Source organism: Ctenopharyngodon idella, chromosome 6, assembly GCF_019924925.1.
Source record: "Ctenopharyngodon idella isolate HZGC_01 chromosome 6, HZGC01, whole genome shotgun sequence".
NCBI classification, from domain to species: domain Eukaryota; kingdom Metazoa; phylum Chordata; class Actinopteri; order Cypriniformes; family Xenocyprididae; genus Ctenopharyngodon; species Ctenopharyngodon idella.
In genome coordinates this window covers 4,062,418-4,081,401 of record NC_067225.1, presented here as the reverse complement: position 1 = coordinate 4,081,401, position 18,984 = coordinate 4,062,418, and the positions used below count along the sequence as shown (strand labels likewise).

Sequence of the window (18,984 nt, the reverse complement as noted above, 5' to 3'; positions counted from 1 at the left end):
GCTTGAGAAATGTCAGCAGGTTGGATGCAGAGATGCCGACAGTTCTGTTCTTAACATCCCACACCATCTGCCAAAGCAGCTAAACTGAGTCCGATGAAAACTCATCACTTAACGTGCACATTTGTGATTTAATAAGGCTGGAAGGTAATTACACACAACCCCTCAAGAGCAGAGACGAATGAAGGTGAGTGGAAAGGTTTCTGGTTTAAATGTATGAAAGCTCACCGGGTGAAGGAACCACTAAAGATGTGATTGAATAGATGTCATGAGAAAATGGCTTCCACCTTACCTGCATGAACCCATGATGACTAGTAAAGTGGACATTAGTTTAACATCTACCTAATTTTTTTTTTCTCATTTGTACTGTAAGTCTCACGCAAATGTTAATCTACACGAAAATACAGACTTTTTTTGGTAAATCTACATGAATTCATCTTGACTGAACATACACTAACAGTCAAAAGTTGAGAATAATTAAGACTTTTTAATGCTTTGCTCACCAAGACTGCATATATAAATATATATATATATATATATATATTTAGAAATACATTAAAAACAGTAATATTTTGAAATACAGTATTACAACTGTTCTCTATTTGAATGTATTTTAAAATGTCATTTATTTCTTTTAACATAATGATAAAGAACAATAATGACTTTATTCAACAATTTTTTCTCTTCCCTGTAAGTCTCCTACGCTGATCATGCAGTGCAGTGCTTCCGTGTTTGTTCGCGTGATACTGACGCAGGAGCTGGCCAGTAATGATTCGGCGTTCTGATGTAGAACACGGAAGTGCTACACTGCATTTACTACAGTCAACAGCGTAGGAGACTGACATAGAAGAGAAGAAATTGTTAAATAAAGTCGTTATTTTTGTTTTGTTTTTGAACACAAAACGTATTCTCGTCACTTCATAACATTAAAGTTGAACCACTGTAGTCACGTTGACTATTTTAGCGATGTCTTTACTACCTTTCTGGACCTCAAAAGGTGCAATGACATTGCTGCCTATGTGTGATTCAGAAACTCCAATTTAATCAAAAATATCTTAATTTGTGTTCCAAAGATGAACGAATGACTTACAGGTTGAGTACTTAATGGCAGAAATTGAATTGTTTTTGGGTGAACTAACCCTTTAAATAGCCCACAGGTGGTATAATAAACTATAAAATAATAAATGGCTTCAAGTTCAGAACAATGATGAACAGCAGAACTGTAAAAGACATCCCAATAAATGAAGGATCATAGTCATAACCCTTATCATAAAAACTGATCTGAAGCAACACAGAATGAAAGAAATACCTTGTGTTTTTACTCCAAAAGGAGGTGGGTAACTGCTGATTTTTGATAGCCGCTTAAAATTCGGATCAAGAAACATGGGAGCTGGTTTTGAAAACCTAAAAGAATAAATAAAAAACAAAGAGAGAAAACAAGTTAAAACAAGCACACTAATCACTGCACAGCCCACATGAGAAAAGGGGTGCGATACCTTGATAACCGGTGGAATATTTGATAGGATTATGCGGTTCGCATTACCCATAATCCACTGGCTACCAGTGTGTTTATCAGTTCGTAAGAGATGAGCCCTGGAATGTCCAGCCTAAACCTGACCTTTTCTTAAAACAAGCAGAGAGACTTATAAGGAGCTGAGCTCGCCAAGATACTCATCATCTACAGACGTTAGACTACAGTCAGGCTACACTTCTGAAAAAGTAGTTATACACAATATACAAGAAGTTATTTAAGGGGCAATATCTTTTAAAAGCACACTATGTAACTTTTCTTGTTCAAAATTTACAAAAATTATACAAACCCGATTCCAAAAAAGTTGGGACACTGTACAAATTGTGAATAAAAAAGGAATGCAATAATTTACAAATCTCATAAACTTATATTTTATTCACAATAGAATATAGATAACATATCAAATGTTGAAAGTGACACATTTTGAAATGTCATGCCAAATATTGGCTCATTTTGGATTTCATGAGAGCTACACATTCCAAAACAGTTGGGACAGGTAGCAATAAGAGGCCGGAAAAGTTAAATGTACATATAAGGAACAGCTGGAGGACCAATTTGCAACTTATTAGGTCAATTGGCAACATGATTGGGTATAAAAAGAGCCTCTCAGAGTGGCAGTGTCTCTCAGAAGTCAAGATGGGCAGAGGATCACCAATTCCCCTAATGCTGCGGCAAAAAATAGTGGAGCAATATCAGAAAGGAGTTTCTCAGAGAAAAATTGGAAAGAGTTTGAAGTTATCATCATCTACAGTGCATAATATCATCCAAAGATTCAGAGAATCTGGAACAATCTCTGTGCGTAAGGGTCAAGGCCGGAAAACCATACTGGATGCCCGTGATCTTCGGGCCCTTAGACGGCACTGCATCACATACAGGAATGCTACTGTAATGGAAATCACAACATGGGCTCAGGAATACTTCCAGAAAACATTGTCGGTGAACACAATCCACCGTGCCATTCGCCGTTGCCGGCTAAAAGCCATATCTAAACATGATCCAGAAGCACAGGCGTTTTCTCTGGGCCAAGGCTCATTTAAAATGGACTGTGGCAAAGTGGAAAACTGTTCTGTGGTCAGACGAATCAAATTTGAAGTTCTTTTTGGAAAACTGGGACGCCATGTCATCCAGACTAAAGAGGACAAGGACAACCCAAGTTGTTATCAGCACTCAGTTCAGAAGCCTGCATCTCTGATGGTATGGGGTTGCATGAGTGCGTGTACCATGGGCAGCTTACACATCTGGAAAGGCACCATCAATGCTGAAAGGTATATCCAAGTTCTAGAACAACATATGTTCCCATCCAGACATCGTCTCTTTCAGGGAAGACCTTGCATTTTCCAACATGACAATACCAGACCACATACTGCATCAATTACAACATCATGGCTGCGTAGAAGAAGGATCCGGGTACTGAAATGGCCAGCCTGCAGTCCAGATCTTTCACCCATAGAAAACATTTGGCGCATCATAAAGAGGAAGATGCGACAAAGAAGATCTAAGACAGTTGAGCAACTAGAAGCCTGTATTAGACAAGAATGGGACAACATTCCTATTCCTAAACTGGAGCAACTTGTCTCCTCAATCCCCAGACGTTTGCAGACTGTTATAAAAAGAAGAGGGGATGCCACACAGTGGTAAACATGGCCTTGTCCCAACTTTTTTGAGATGTGTTGATGCCATGAAATTTAAAATCAACTTATTTGTCCCTTAAAATGATACATTTTCTCAGTTTAAACATTTGATGTCATCTATGTTGTATTCTGAAAAAAATATTGAAATTTTAAACTTCCACATCATTGCATTCCTTTTTTATTCACAATTTGTACAGTGTCCCAACTTTGTTGGAATCGGGTTTGTATGAGTGAGTACATCATGAATCTATCTTCCAAACAGTGTTTTTGTCTTAACCTGGATCACTATGGTATGCCTATAATAAGTGTTTATATTCTGGCTATGTTAGACGGGACGACAGCGAAGGAGCCCAGTACCTGCATGACTTGTCATATACATAAACAGAGAGAAGTTCTTCATCTGCAAGACACATGCAATTTTGTTTAACCGCTAGAGCGCCAAAAGTTACATAGTGTACCTTTAAATATACAACTATGTAATGGCATAATTTATTTTTTACAATTAGAACAGTATTTTTTGCTCAAAAACAACGGATGCACTGAAATTGTGAACAGAAACCATTACTTCCAATAACATCCAACCAACACCCAATAACATTATTTTTGAAATGGATATAAAGCAGCATGCATTTGAAATGATCTACATTTAATTATATTTAATGCAAATGAGTTTAAAAGAAAAGAAACTTGACTCACAGAGATTGATGAGTTGTTTTTTTGAACAGTTTCATTTGCATGAGGGCCGTAACCACCATAGACATTGAGGAGGACAAGTCCCCCCCAAAAATTAGAAATGGGCAAACTGTCCCCCCCAATATTTGATATTCTTGAAGCTGCTGTGCTGTCCATTACACACCGCTCTGTTTGTTATTAGGATGACAAAAAGTGTTAAAAGTAAAGTTTAGGCTGGTTTTCTTCAGCAGTCTAACAAAGCTTGTCAATGTCAAAATGACTGATATGGCCAATCAAATCAAAGAAGGCAGGCTTTACTGTTCACAGAAGACGAGTGCAAATTCCAACACAACACTTTAGTTTTAGCAGTGAAAGAATAAGTGGCAAGATGCAAGTAGCTAAACGTTTAATATTTCTATTTTAAGATCCTTTAGTCTCATTAGTTTTAATAAAGATGATTGTGTTTTGAGTGTCTGTGATGGCAAACTATCAGTTTAATTTGTGGCAGTTTGCACATCACCTTGATGAAGAGATACTCAGCTAGTCATCTGCGGAGATGTGTGTTGCAGTATCTTGGTCATATCTAGGTGTAACATGTCAGCTCTCACACATTTATTTTTTTACTATTTTGGAAGGAGTCAAATTTACATACAGTATGTGGTTTCAACGGTTTCAACAACCAGATATATTGCAGACAAAATTGGTGTCTGCATCTGCTTGTTGAAGCCACATATGTAAATTTACTCCTCTCAAAATGTAAAAAAAAAAATGAATGTATGAGAGTGCATTATAGGCTAAATGTTATAGCCAGATATGACAGCGCTACTGCAACATGCATCACCGGAGATGAGTAGCTGAGTATCTTTTCAGCAAGCCAACACACAAGCTGCCGCAAATGAAACTGAAAGTAAGCTGCACTCCTATTGCTTTGATCTTAATGTTAGTTGATGATAAATAAAACGCAGCTCATTTATGTTGCTTTCGTTGACGTGAACTATAAATTTGCAGATAGCGTGAGAATTGAAGATCGGATTTATATTCGTTTTGCGGTGACACATTTATGTAGCTTAGTGGAAATGGAACCATTTTAACAAATCAGACAGCTATCCGATTAGTTAAAACACACAAAGTGACCAGGTGTAAACAGGCCCTATGATTAATGTGATCTTCAAAAGCTAGATAGGCTACTTAAGCAATATTATATTTCCCTAATATATACAAAATATAAGAAAAGAATACACCGATCAGGTGTCCACTAAAAGGTGAAGTGAATAACACTGATTATCTCGGCACATGTTAGTGGGTGGGATATATTAGGTAGCAAGTGAACATTTTGTCCTCAAAGTTTGTGTGTTAGAAGCAGGAAAAATGTCTTGTGGGGTGTTCCCGGTCTGCAGTGGTCAGTATCTATCAAAAGCGGTCCAAGGAAGGAACAGTGGTGAACTGGCGACAGGGTCATGGGTGGCCAAGGCTCATTGATGCACATGGGGAGCGAAGGCTGGCCCATGAGATCCGATCCAACAGACGAGCTACTGTAGCTCAAATTGCTCAAAAAGTTGGTGTCAGAATACACAGTGCATTGCAGTTTGTAGTGTATGGGGCTGCATAGCCGCAGACCAGTCAGGGTGCCCATGCTGACCCCTATCCACCACGTGGATGGCCGGGTACATGTGCGTCTCTTACCTGGGGAACACATGGCACCAGGATGCACTATGGGAAGAAGGCAAGCTGGTGGAGGCAGTATGATGCTTTGGGCAATGTTCTGCTGGGAAACCTTGGGTCCTGCCATCCATGTGGATGTTACTTTGACACGTACCACCTACCTAAGCATTGTTGCAGACCATGTACACCCTTTCATGGAAATGGTATTCCCTGGTGGCTGTGGCCTCTTTCAGCAGGATAATGCTCCCAGCCACAAAGCAAAATTGGTTCAGGAATGGTTTGAGGATCACAACAACGACGAGTTTAAGGTGTTGACTTGGCCTCCAAATTTCCCAGATCTCAGTCCAATCGAGCATCTGTGGGATGTGCTGAACAAACAAGTCCGATCCATGGAGGCCCCACCTCGTAATTTGCAGGACTTAAAGGATCTGCTGCTAACATCTTGGTGCCAGATACCGCAGCACACCTTCAGGGGTCTAATGGAGTCCATGCCTCTATGGGTCAGGGCTGTTTTGGCAGCAAAAGGGGGACCAACACAATATTAGGAAGGTGGTCATAATGTTATGCCTGATCGGTGTATATAAGGAATAAGAAAAAAAATATCATGCAGGGCTTGACAATAAGGACTGCCCGATGGCCCGGGGTCAGTGTGAACGACGCTCGGGACAGTTGATGGAACTGTCACTTGCCTGATCGGGCCAGTGCTGTAGGGTGTGTGATATATATCATCTATGATATCGTAATTGTTGATTTAACGATCTGAAATTATCGACCATGTCCCTCACTTTACAAAAACCAAACAAAAACACACTCATTGAGTGCACGCATGCACTACGTGACGTAGTCTAACGTTAGTAGGTTAGACTAGTGCGCGTGTATATTTAGAGTGTACGCATTCACTGCGTGATTTAGTCTATTAAAATGCATTTAGAATGCATCAGAATTCAAGATAAGGGGCAAAAATGACCCTGTATATCTTTCATATTTATATAATTTAATATAGTTAACCAATATTAAACAAAGAGCGCCGTTTTTCTCCAAATATCAGCACGAATACAAATGTGATATTGATGTTATACAGCGTACAGTTTAATGAACAAGAACTTAATATCAAGTAAAAGCAAGAAAAAATTTGAACCACTTGCCCGACCGGGCCAGTAGAAAAAATCCTTAGCGTTGAGCCCTGTCATGAGACCATCAGACTATAACAGGTCTTGAGCAATTCTTTACAAAAAGAAATGGCTTTATTGTTCTGTGCTATGTAGCACCAAAACCTAACATGTTATACAAACAATAGGGGCACAATGTAGTTCTAGGAACTTAGTTCTAGGAACTTAGTTCTAAGAACTAGCCACCAGGGCGTTTCCCCGAGAACTAATTTCTCCCCCGGGCCATGTTCCTGGTTGCATTTGCACTGGCAATAGGAACTCTAAAGCAGCCGACAGCGGTGTCTTTAAGCGCAGCATTTACAAACACTAAAACCGGTGCATGGAGAATGCCGTGATCGGAGCTATGTTTGTTGTGCGTCGCGGGTTTCATGATAACGGAGATGGAATGTAAAAGCATAATTTACGCGACTGAGAGACGAAATCTCCTATGATGGTGCGAACATGGAAAAATCCTTCAGCAAGTAGTTCTAGGAACTATGAAAAGGTTCCTCCGGTGTGAAAGCCCCTAATCATTTATACTGCTGATCTCCCTTTCCAGCCACAAATACCTCCTGGCAAAGCTGCATTTAATGGAGAAACGTCCAGATTTCTGTTTCATCATCCACCCAACATGCACCTGATACAACTATCCACAACCCAAACTACGCTGAACATTTCACTGGCTGACAAAACAACACCTGAACACTTCCGTCATGTTGTTCACAGCTGCCTGACCCCTGGTGTAATGTACTAATGACACAGGTGGTCCTCTGTTTTCAAGTTCCCATGACCACAATACTCTGCGCTTCTTCACATCCCAGCAGTTTAAGTGAAGGTGACACACACTCCCGCTGTTCCTCACCGGCTCTAACTTCCAAACATGTCCACTTGTGAGAAAAGTTTGTGAACCCTTTATAAGTATCAGGATTAGCGCATACATGACTCCTAAACTATTCATGTCATAATAACACCAATTTTTAAAGGGCCATATTTTCACATATTTTGAGAATGAAGGTTTCAGCAGGTGTTTCAATTAATTTAGATGTAGTTTTGACATGCTCACTACATAAAACAAAGCAGACAGAAAGTGTTCCTTCAGGGTTTGACATTTACTTGAAAACAAGTTGAAAACTTTAAAAGCACAATGAAAATGTATCAAATAATGTGTTTGTCCTTAAAGGGTTAGTTCACCCAAAAATGAAAATTATGTCATTTATTACTCACCCTCATGTCGTACCAAACCCATAAGACCTTTGTTCATCTTCAGAATACAAATTAAGAAATTTTTTATGAAATCTGAGAGCTCTCTGACCCCTCCATAGACAGAAATTTAATTACCACATTCAAGGCCCAGAAAAGTAGTAAAGACATCGTTAAAATAGTCCATGTGACTACAGTGGTTTAACGGGTTTGAAATGAAATGAGGGTGAGTAATTAATGACAGAATTTGATTGTGAGCATGTAGAACATGCAACAAGTGCTGTGTTTCTACTCTGAAACATGCAGCACTCATATTTAATTAATGAAATCATACTTTTGAAGTTTAATAATCGCATTAAGCCATATCGCGATTCCCGTTTTTCCATCTCCAAATTTAAGACCTCTTAAAATGACCATTAAGATGTTTGTTATACCATTAAATATAAATAAAAATTTTAATGACATTAACTCATGAATTGACTTAAGGACCAGCAAGGACTTTTATTTGCATACGTGCTCCTAAATACATTTTACAGTTCGCACACATCTATTTTTAGCCACAAATGTGAGTGAAATGCTCGAGCCCTGTTTCTTATGGACTGTTGCCAAAAACAGTTTCACAAAAACTAAACTGCGTTCAGATCTGCTAAGCTAACAAAGTCTGCAATCAAAAGTCAGAGATCTCAATATCAACTCAAGCATTTCTCATGAAATTCTCACAAGAACAACTGATCTGAGCTGCTATCCACTTTCATTTTGTATGCATGTTAATTTATTTACTGTATGTTAACTATTGACTCATTTATTTCTATTTTCACCTCTCCAAAGGGCATCAACAGAAAACATCTGATATCAGGTATCAAAGTTATATGCTGAAGTTAAATATAAATGAGAACTAATAAACGTCCCCTGAGCTATGAAAGAGTGGCCTCTGAACATTTTCTTCTTTGTTTCACAATACTCAATTAATGTTTATATTATTAAAATCAAAAGTTGTATCTGTTAGTACTTAATATTATTTAATGACCTGACCTGAGCTAACATGAAATAACAATACAGTTGCATTTTTATGAACAGTAACAAAGATTAATAAATACCAACAAACATATTGCTCATTGATTAATGTTAGTTAATGCATTAACTATAATGTTAACTAATAGGATCTCATTGTCATAGTGTTGTTACATATACATACCTGCAAACTCCAAAGTGGTGAAAAAGGTGACATGTTTACCAAATAAATAGTAGTAGGGGGGTCTGGGGGCATATTTTTTGTGATTTTAACATATAAACTAAGCATTCTGGTGCACTCCCACAAGAAAATAAATGGAAAAAACAACACTTGCTTCAAAAAATGGTACATCATTGTAATATTAAAGGTTAAAATTAATTGATTTGTAAGCTACTTACATATACATTACACATAAAAAAGTTTTTATAATAACATTATAATAATTTTTTAATGACAATTATATTTCTACTCGTTTTTAATATCGGCCTAAACATTTAAATGGTAGCTGTCATAAAACAGTTTTATACATTCAGTATTGAAGCACATGTTAAGTACATGAATATGCAATGGCCTATAGTCACAATGGATATATATCAAAATGCTCCTCTCTAAGTTCATTTTTGTGGCCGACTAACTAGTTTTTTGACATTGAACAGCTTTTCTGAGGTAAATGTTATCGAAAATGTAACATTTTTACAAGCTGTTTTATTGGCGCTTTTCCGCGGTTGAAACAATGATTGATCGATTAAGGTTACATATGACATGATACGGATTTCAGTAAGTTGTACTGAATCTTTCAACATACCTTCGGTATTCATTCATCCTACATCCACTCATGTTTATTTCGTGTAGTAAAGCGGAAGAGATGATCGGTTCACGTGCGCTCTGCCTCTGTTTGAACTGAAGCGCTACAGCTATGTGTCAGTCACACCACAGAGCGCCAAAAAAAGATCACGACAGCTCGAGAGACGTTTATGGTCTCACTCCAGTCTATGGGAAAGTAGCCCATTTTTGTGAGGTTTATTGCACCTGCAAACTCATTCTTCGGATCTACATGATTCACATAAATGACATTTGATTCAAAACGGCGAGTTTCGCTGAAAAAGCGACTAGAAGCTGAAAAGCGACTAGTTTGCAGGTATGCATTACAATAACTGTAAATAAGAAAAAGAATACAACTGTGTAAAAATGATGGTAGGGTACAATGGGCCAAAAGGCGCCTTTGATTTTATTTTCCTCTCTAAACCACTAGATAGCACAAAAACGTTTCAAGTTCAAGTTCGTTGTTGATTTAAATAGCAAATGAGAATCGATTAAATTAATCTTTATATTTTCAGACAAAGGTCTTCTTAATGATTTTCAGTTTTGTTCAAGGTAATTAAGGCAACCGTTTTTCAATAACGGAAGAATATGTAAAAGTATGGTATTTGGGGCAAAAGGCACAATAATTAACATGATAATAAACAGCTGGCTGACTTTTCCATTTGTTGATATGACATTGCTTTGATTCAGATGGTAAATATCATATATCAAATTGGATTGAGTATCCACATTAGAGATATTATATATTTTTAATGAAACAATCATATTTAAAAATATGATTTTAATCATATCATATAATAAAATATAATTTATTGTTACTACTGTAAATCTATATTAAATAATATGGGATCTCCTTCAATGCTTTCAGAATATTTACTTTTTAAAATACATTTATTTCTGTATTTGTTTTATATTAACATTTTAATGACAGTATACTTATTGAACAAAAATGAATTATTTATCAAAATAAACAGAAAATAGTACAAACTTTGCTAAAGTGATTCTTTTGAACAAGTATTAACCTAAACATTATTAAAAACATATTATTTTAGCTGAAATATTGGTATCAATACTGTGTGCCCTTTGCCCCGTGCTGAGGCCCCCCTCACCACCTCCTACATTTATTAGATTTTTAAACAAAATGACCCACTTTTATGATATTCACACAAAATCTGTTGCTCCATCAATGTTCAATACAAACATATATATATATATATATTTTTTTTTTTGCAATCATACACTTTGAGTAGTGAAAAGCACATTTTTTGCCTTAAGCCCCGTTGAACCCTATTAAATGAGAATTACAAAAAACATTTTTTTTTTTGTAAAATGTCCAGGCACATTATAGAAAATGTTCCATGAAAATGTCACAAATCAAAAAATGGTTCTAAAAATCATGACCTGGACCAGAAAGCAAATAAGGTCAATTCAGACTGGATTCAGACTCTAATTGCAGAACCAACAGCAAACTCAAACATTTCCTTTCAGGTTCTGACACCTAGTTCTTCTGCTCTCAAATCCAACTTTATAACAGCACATTAAAATCTCCCAAAGGAGCTTACACAAACTCAAATGTGTAGATGCAGCCCACAGTGATGAATCCTGAAAGGATTCTGATGATCCATAAACTGTGGTTTATATATTCTTGCGGCTAAACGAAACCTTTGCGTGTCATTCGTGTGCATCAGAAGCACATCTCTCTCACGCACTGGGAGCCCAGAAGAGCACAACAGACCCAAAAAAAGATCTGTGGTCGCATTTTTGAAACATTCCTTAAATCAACACACAAAGGATAAAGAGCATTCACTGTGGGGAATCTTGTCAGACGGTAAATTATTAAAAAGGTAAAAGAATTTTTTTTTTTTTATGCCACTCTGAGCTCCTCCCAAGAGCATTTCGTGGTAAAACATCTTCACTGTATAATGGGTTTAAGAGAAACTACACACACACGCAGTAATGCATGATTCTTAGAAAAGGAAAGGACAGGCTAAGTCTTACGAAGCCAACAAAACTGTGACAAATGTCTTTCTTTGTTCTCACTCCTGAAAAACAAGTAAACCTGCAAGGCTGGTTAAAACCTGTTAAAACTATTGCATTGGTGGTTACCAGTTTAAGAGGTGTTTTTTTTTTTACCCTCTTTTAAGAAGATTTCATCAGGTCAAGCTAGTTTATCTGCAACAATAACCAGCACTGCTGGTGCAGAACCGTGCAATGTCTCAGAAAGGCCAACATGAAATCAAAATGGACTCTTTTTACTTTCATGTACTGGATTTTAATGTCAAAGTTATTCATCTAAATCTTAATTATTTTGTAAATAGCAGAATAATGAGGTGCTTTTCTGCATGTGTATTTATAAATCTGATATTGTGAACTTCCTGTATTTCACAATGTATGGTGAGATCAGCTTACTTTGGATAGATTAATGTCATCTTGGCCTCTGTAAATCCCGGTTTACACTCTCCTTTACTGAGGTTACCATATTTATACTGCAGCTCCAGGGGCCTGTGAACCAATGACAGAAGAACAATTTGAATGCAAAAGACATGATGAGAGGACAAAACTGCAAATCCATGAACCTTTAGGGTCAGGCATATGGCAAAAATATTTGGACCCCTCACTCAACCTTAAAATGTGCAAGTATCATTGCATAACAAAATGTCATGGGAAGTGGCAACTAGAAAGAAATGGTGCACAAGACCAACTGGTCTTGTGGTGGATGTATGTGTGAAGGATTTTGTTCACACAAATGTTTTAGCAGTGTAACCACATGTGTAGTTAATCACATTTACTATGAATGGTTCAGAGTTTCATGATACTTTGTGTCTTCATTTTCAACACCATGTTCATTGCTTTGCCACTTTAAATCTAACAAACTTCCTTTTGTGACATGTGCTTGACCTTGTACTGTCTTTCTTCACAGTAAATGCATGATTTAAGTGTCCAAATATTTTTGTGGCCTTCATAATATCCAAAGTGACAGGAGGGTTGTGCTGCCCAACTCCAAAAAAAAAAAGAAAAAAAAAAGAGGTACTACTTACAGTACTATTCAAAAGTTTAGGGCCTTAAGATTTTTTTATTTATATTTTTTAAAGAAATTGTATTCAGCAAGGGTGCATTACATTAAAGACTTTATATTCATCAAAAAATCATGAAAAAATCTATTACAGTTTCCACAAAAAAATATGAAGCAGCATGACTGTTTTCAACATTGATAATAATAAGAAATGTTTCAAATCAGCATATTAATATGATTTCTGAAGGACCATGTGACACTAAACACTGGAGTAATGATGCTGAAAATTATTGTGTAAAATGATGTAAAAATGTCATTTTACAATATATTCAAATAGAACAGTTAATTTAAATTGTAAAAATATTTCACAATATTTCTGTTTTTACTGTATTTTTGATCAAATAAATGCAGCCCTGGTGAGCAGAAGAATTTTTCAAAAACATAAAAAATCTTACCGACCCAAGACTTTTGAACAGTAGTGTACCTTTAAAACTCAACTTAAATGATCCTAGTTATCAAAGCCAAGTAATTTTGTGAAATATAAATAATGCACAATATAAATTTTGCTCCAAAGATGGTTGCAAGTTAAATGAACATAACACTTAATTTCTAATAAATCAGGGGAAGTCATTTAAAATGCTCCAGACCACATTTATTTGAAGATAATTAATTTGCCTGGTAATAATTCAACTTCATATTCGTCAGATTAACATCCATGAGCTCTGAGACGAATCTTGCTATATGCTTTGGTGTCTGGAGAGAAGGAAAAGCAGCTGTAAGGGGGATGTACAACGATAAAGCCTGCTCAATGAGATGACAACCTGTTTGATGAGTAGTTTATTTTATATAAGCGGCAATATAAACCCACTAATTCACAGGCCGGCAAATGGAAACTTTCTAGTAGGTTTACATCAATACTGTGAGTGCTGGACATATAAAGATGACCTGTTGACAGTGCCATTTATACAGGTGGGCGTTAATGGTAATAAGAGAGGTTGAGCCATGTTTTATTTCGGGTAAACGGACCTCCCATACAGATACAATCAGGACTGTTAAATCAGACAACGCTGGGTGAGAGCCAAGACATCATTCTTTAGAAATGCTTTAGGGCGCCATTAATTATCCTTCCATAGTAAAGCTCAAATAAACAACAAGCCAAGTTATTAAGGGAGACAAATTGCTGGACAGTACAGGCCAAAGTGAAATCACACATAAATGCATACATTGAAGCTCTGTTACAAAAACTAGTGAGCATCTTTGCCCTACATAGTCAGCTGCTTTCTAAAGGCCAATTCACACCGCACAAACAGACGCCAACAAACACCGACAGACATGTTCGTCGGAATTTGTCGGATCAATGTGTTACCCCTGACAGCGTTTGTTGGTGTTGGTCGGGGTTTGTTTTCACCCGACTGAACATGTTCAATCTGCGTTTGTTGGGTCTTGGAATGTCTAAGCAGTATGATATGATTTACCAACAAACGCCAACAATCTCTGATGTAGGCTACTCTAAAGTAAACTTCCTTTATTGATATGAAAATACCCCAAACCTCATGAAAAATCACACGTAAAATCATATACTATTTCAATCGTGCATTTAGCTTCATGTTTCATGTGTAGAAACAATTCTCTGGGAAGTGAAAACATAGACAGCGCAGGAAGCCGCCAATGGTCATCAGAACGCATAAATCAGTGGATAACGAACAGAAATGATGATTCTGTCTAATAAATGTTAAACTAGCTTGTTTAAATATATCAATATTTCTCCAAGTATGCACTTTTGGACTAAAAGCCCTAACGGGCGATGTTCGGTGCAGCTGTGTGAACACAAATAAACCACAGCAGACGTGACTGAATATGAATGCATTTCAAAATATCAAGTTACCAATTGATTATTTTGCACTCCTGACAAAAATTAAGAAACTACTGTCACTGCAACTTAATTTTATCATAAACAGTGAACATATATCAAAGCTGGAGTATTTAATCTTTCTAATGAAACAGTTTGTCCAGATCAACTGCAGTTCTTTGCATAAAGGCGGGTGCACACTGTGAGATTTTGGCCACGATTTGGTCGTCTGAGACAAATTTTGAGAATCCTAAAAGATTCCAATAATCCTAGGTAAAAATCTGCAGTCTTTGATCGCTAGTTTGACATGTTCACCGACAGCCAATTAATGACCGTTGTGATCAAATTTTACCTCAGAAGAAATTCTGGCAGTGTCAGAAGATTTGGCGCACAGTCCTGCAGTGTGACTTCTCCTACGACAAACATCATATTGTCTTCGTTTCTCAAGACAAGCCGTGATCAAAATTAACGTTAGAGATTTGTTTGTTAGCCACCATTTCAGTCCCGCATGTAATGCAGCTCACAGTCACCGAACGTGTATGGGTTGATGATGTAAAACTCCAGACAAGTTTTCATGCACGCATCCGTTTTTAACGCGTCTTGACTGTCGTACAGTCTGACATAAATGACAGCTGAGATCCCACAGTGTGACAAGAGGATCATGTTCGTACAGTCTGACAAGCAACAATCGTAAAGGACTATTATAAATCGCACAGTGTGCACCCGGCTTAAATTCAAGTACGCCGCAGCTACCTCGGCTTCACCCACAACTTCTTTCGTTTTGTACGCCCTCTTTTCAGGTGGAAAAAAAGACTTGTAAAGACAATCTGACTCAAAGTTTGTCGGTGTCTATAGAGGCAATGTGAACATGAACATTATCTTTCATAAAATTCTAAATCCAACAGCCAACTTGATTGTCTGTGTTTGTTGGTGTCTGTCTGTGCGGTATGAATTGGCCTTAAGACAACATCCTAACTGAAATGGAACATTTGGAACACTCTTCAGACAACAATTCTGTGTGTCACACAAAAATAGCGCATCTTCATGAATTCCACTGTATGTTAAAACACATAGGCTTGTATTACTTGTCATTACTCTGTAACCTGACCTCCATAGATGATTATGTGGGTAACACTTTACAATAAGGTCTCATTTGTTAAAGGATTAGTTCACTTTAAAATGAAAATTACCCCATGATTTACTCACCCTCAAGCCATCCTAGGTGTATATGACTTTCTTCTTTCAGACAAATACAATCAGAGTTATATTAATAAACACCCTGACGCTATCAAGCTTTATTGTTCATTCTTAATTCTTAATTTCGATGTTAACTAATGAAACCCTATTGTAAAGTGTTACAACTATATGAAACATAAAATCAAAGAGCATTTATGCGCATGCAATGGAATGATTTTCTAAATCCAACATTGATTGAACATGTTCAGAAGTAGTCCATTTAAATTAGACTGAACATTTTTTTCCATCGCTTTTTGGTATTTAATAAATTATATGTAAAACCAATGGATTTTCTGTTTCAGTAGAATTTCTGGGATTGCCTTCTTTGCAAAATATGTGATGCTGTCTTAAAATTTGCCTGAAAACAATGCATTTTAAAAGGCAGAATAATTTTATTAACAACCTTTCTCGTTAGGTGTGTGCGTTACAATGCTGCCTACGTAGAAAACTCACTAGGTTTTGGATCAGAACCTTATATAGAACCCACACGATCAAGGTGATACTTACAGTTTTCTGTCAAACTTGGTAAGGAATCCCTGCTTGTCGTACTCTAAAGAGAGAGAAATACAATAAATCAACAGAGTTTATGACCCTGCAAGAGAAAGAGAGAGAGATGCAGTGTGTTAATGTCAATGTGCCAACAGGAAGGGATGGAAATATTTTGGCAGAAAAGAATATCTGCTGTTAAAGAAAGGGAGAGATTATTCTAGTAGTTAAACACAAAGAAAAGTGAGAGGCTGCTTACTCTTTATAGCCCAACATAGGCAGTACATGTGTAACAGTTAGTAGTAGCACAAAAACAAACAATTAAGCACAAAATTTAATATGGATCTTTAGCTAAACTGCATTCAATGCCTATCTGCATTTACTCTGAATAGCCAGGAAGCAAAATGCTGAAACATAATCTACGCAAAAACGTAAATGCAAACACTGCAGAGAACAACTGGTTACACAATGCAAATACGCATAGCATTCCCGCTTTAGTAGAGCAATAGTTTGAAAAGAATCTTGATTAGATAGCACATAGTCAATGTTTATTTATAGAATTTGTTCTTTTAACATCAGTGTCTTACTTTGTTAGTACTTAGTACAAACCTGGTAAAAATGACTGGTGAGCAATGAATGAAGGAAAGCCCTGTTTTCCCATCCAGGTGGTCATTCCTATAAGGGTGTGACGTCACTTAAAAACTATGAATTAAGTAACTACACCAGGAACGTGCACTTGAAATGCACTGGTATTAAAGGGATGGTTCACCCAAAAATGAAAATTACCCCATAATTTACTCACCCTCAAGCCATCCTAGGTGTATATGACTTTCTTCTTTCAGCCAAACACAATCAGAGTTGTATTAAAAATATCCTGGCTCTTCCAAGCTTGATGGGAGTGATTGGAGAATGAGATTTTGAAGTTCATCGATTATAAAACGTACTCCACACGGCTCCGGGGGGTTAATAAAGGCCTTCTGAAGCAAATCGATGCATTTGTGTAAGACTTTATAAAGTAAAATAATGTGAGCTTCCGGCGCAACAGCCATACGCATTTGACTTGCGTCTAAACGTTAACTTCTGCGACGTAGTACACAATGCCATGATGTTCTACGCTACGCCATGATGTACAACGTGTTATAACATAGGACATAGCATAGTACGGCATGTCATTGTGTACTACGTAACGGAACTGAACGCTTTTTAGATGTAAGTTGAACGCATATGGCTGTCGTGCTGGAAGCTCATTATTTTACTTTAGAAAGTTTTCAATAAAAATATTTGTTTTACACAAACGCATCGATTCACTTCAGAAGGCCTTTATTAACCCCCTGGAGCCACATGGCGTTTTATGATTGATGGAAGCACTTTTTTGGACTTTGGACAAAATCTCAACCTTCAATCACTGCCATTATAAAGCTTGGACGAGCTAGGATGTTTTTTAATATAACACTGATTGTGTTTGGCTGAAAGAATAAAGTCATATACACCTATGATGGCTTGAGGGCGAGTAAATTATGGGGTAATTTTCATTTTTTGGTTAACTATCCCTTTAAGTATGTTTCTGGCCGAACACTTCACAAGCCTTAAATGAAACTATGTAGAGTCAGACTATCATTAAAAAAAAGACATGAAATATTAATAGGTGTTGAAATTTAATGTGTGAAAATAAAAAGAGCATGGAAAATATGAGGAATATGAAACTAGCACAGTGATGTAAGTCAATTAGCTTCATTATACAACAATATTTGACAACAGAATGATAAGAATGACATGCAAACAGAACTAATGAACATTTTTATGAGCTTGTGTAAGCTGATAAAATGAAAAAAGATTAAAAATCATGTTTATAAAGTTTAAAGTTTAGAAAAGGAGGAATGACTGCTATCAAGCACAAGATCAACAATTAGTGGTGTTGCGGACAAGCAACATTAAACTGCACAGTTCACTGAACCAACTAATCAATGTTTGATAACCCATGAAGAACAGTGACGTGACATCATCATGTTGAGAGTTTAAAATAGAAGGATAGAACAAAAGGAAACATAAACATAAGAAGAGAACCCTGAAAAAACAAGTCAAGACCATTTTTTGATAAAATAACCTTAGAAAGAAAGAGTCAATGGAGAGTTCAGGGTTTCTGGGGCAAGTAAATGCACAGGACACTCGTCCAAACGTGCCATCTGAGCGCTGCATTAGTGTGCTTGCAGTAGCAGCAGTGTTGCATTAGAGGTCGCAGGAGCTGCAGCAGGTGTTAGTTCACAGCAGAAATCACTGCACAGGGAGCCTTACAAAGATCACAGTGCTTCTGTCAGCTACCTGCAACCTGTTATCATTGCGTAACTGAAGAAATATTCTGGGTCAAATGCAGCTTAAGCTCTACAGACAGCATCTGTGACATGCTGACACATCTAATGGCTATGCCTTTGAAAAAATGCAATTGCTGTATATTTTAAATGTTTATACTTGTACTACTGTGAACACTTTTGTTTTTATAAACAACAAGAAAGTATTTGCAGGTCACAGATATTGTTGATAGACCTTAAGTTGTATCTTACAGGAAACATACCTTTGTTAATGACGTTATCATGATTTAATCATTACCAGTACATTATCCTTCTTTCAACATTATTAGTTGTAGTAATATCATTACTGGAATCTTTATTAGATTTTTAATATGGGTAAACGTTGTAATACTAGTATTTACCCCATATTAATAGATTAA

General features: G+C 36.8%; 1 protein-coding gene across 6 annotated transcripts in view; it reads right to left on the bottom strand.

The window, feature by feature from the left end:
* The window catches only part of st3gal3a (ST3 beta-galactoside alpha-2,3-sialyltransferase 3a), a 50,210-nt gene that overhangs the window by 18,779 nt on the left and 12,447 nt on the right, over nucleotides 1-18,984 (bottom strand). For 4 of the 6 annotated variants that reach the window (XM_051896966.1, XM_051896969.1, XM_051896970.1 and 1 more), the window contains exons 4-7: nucleotides 16,869-16,934; nucleotides 16,281-16,323; nucleotides 12,085-12,177; nucleotides 1,307-1,401 (exon numbers count right to left, since the gene is read on the bottom strand). In XM_051896966.1, the coding sequence (XP_051752926.1) occupies nucleotides 1,307-1,401; nucleotides 12,085-12,177; nucleotides 16,281-16,323; nucleotides 16,869-16,934 (297 nt within the window). The remainder of the gene's footprint in view (nucleotides 1-1,306; nucleotides 1,402-12,084; nucleotides 12,178-16,280; nucleotides 16,324-16,868; nucleotides 16,935-18,984) is intronic. The other 2 variants (XM_051896971.1, XM_051896972.1) reach the window with 1 other exon arrangement.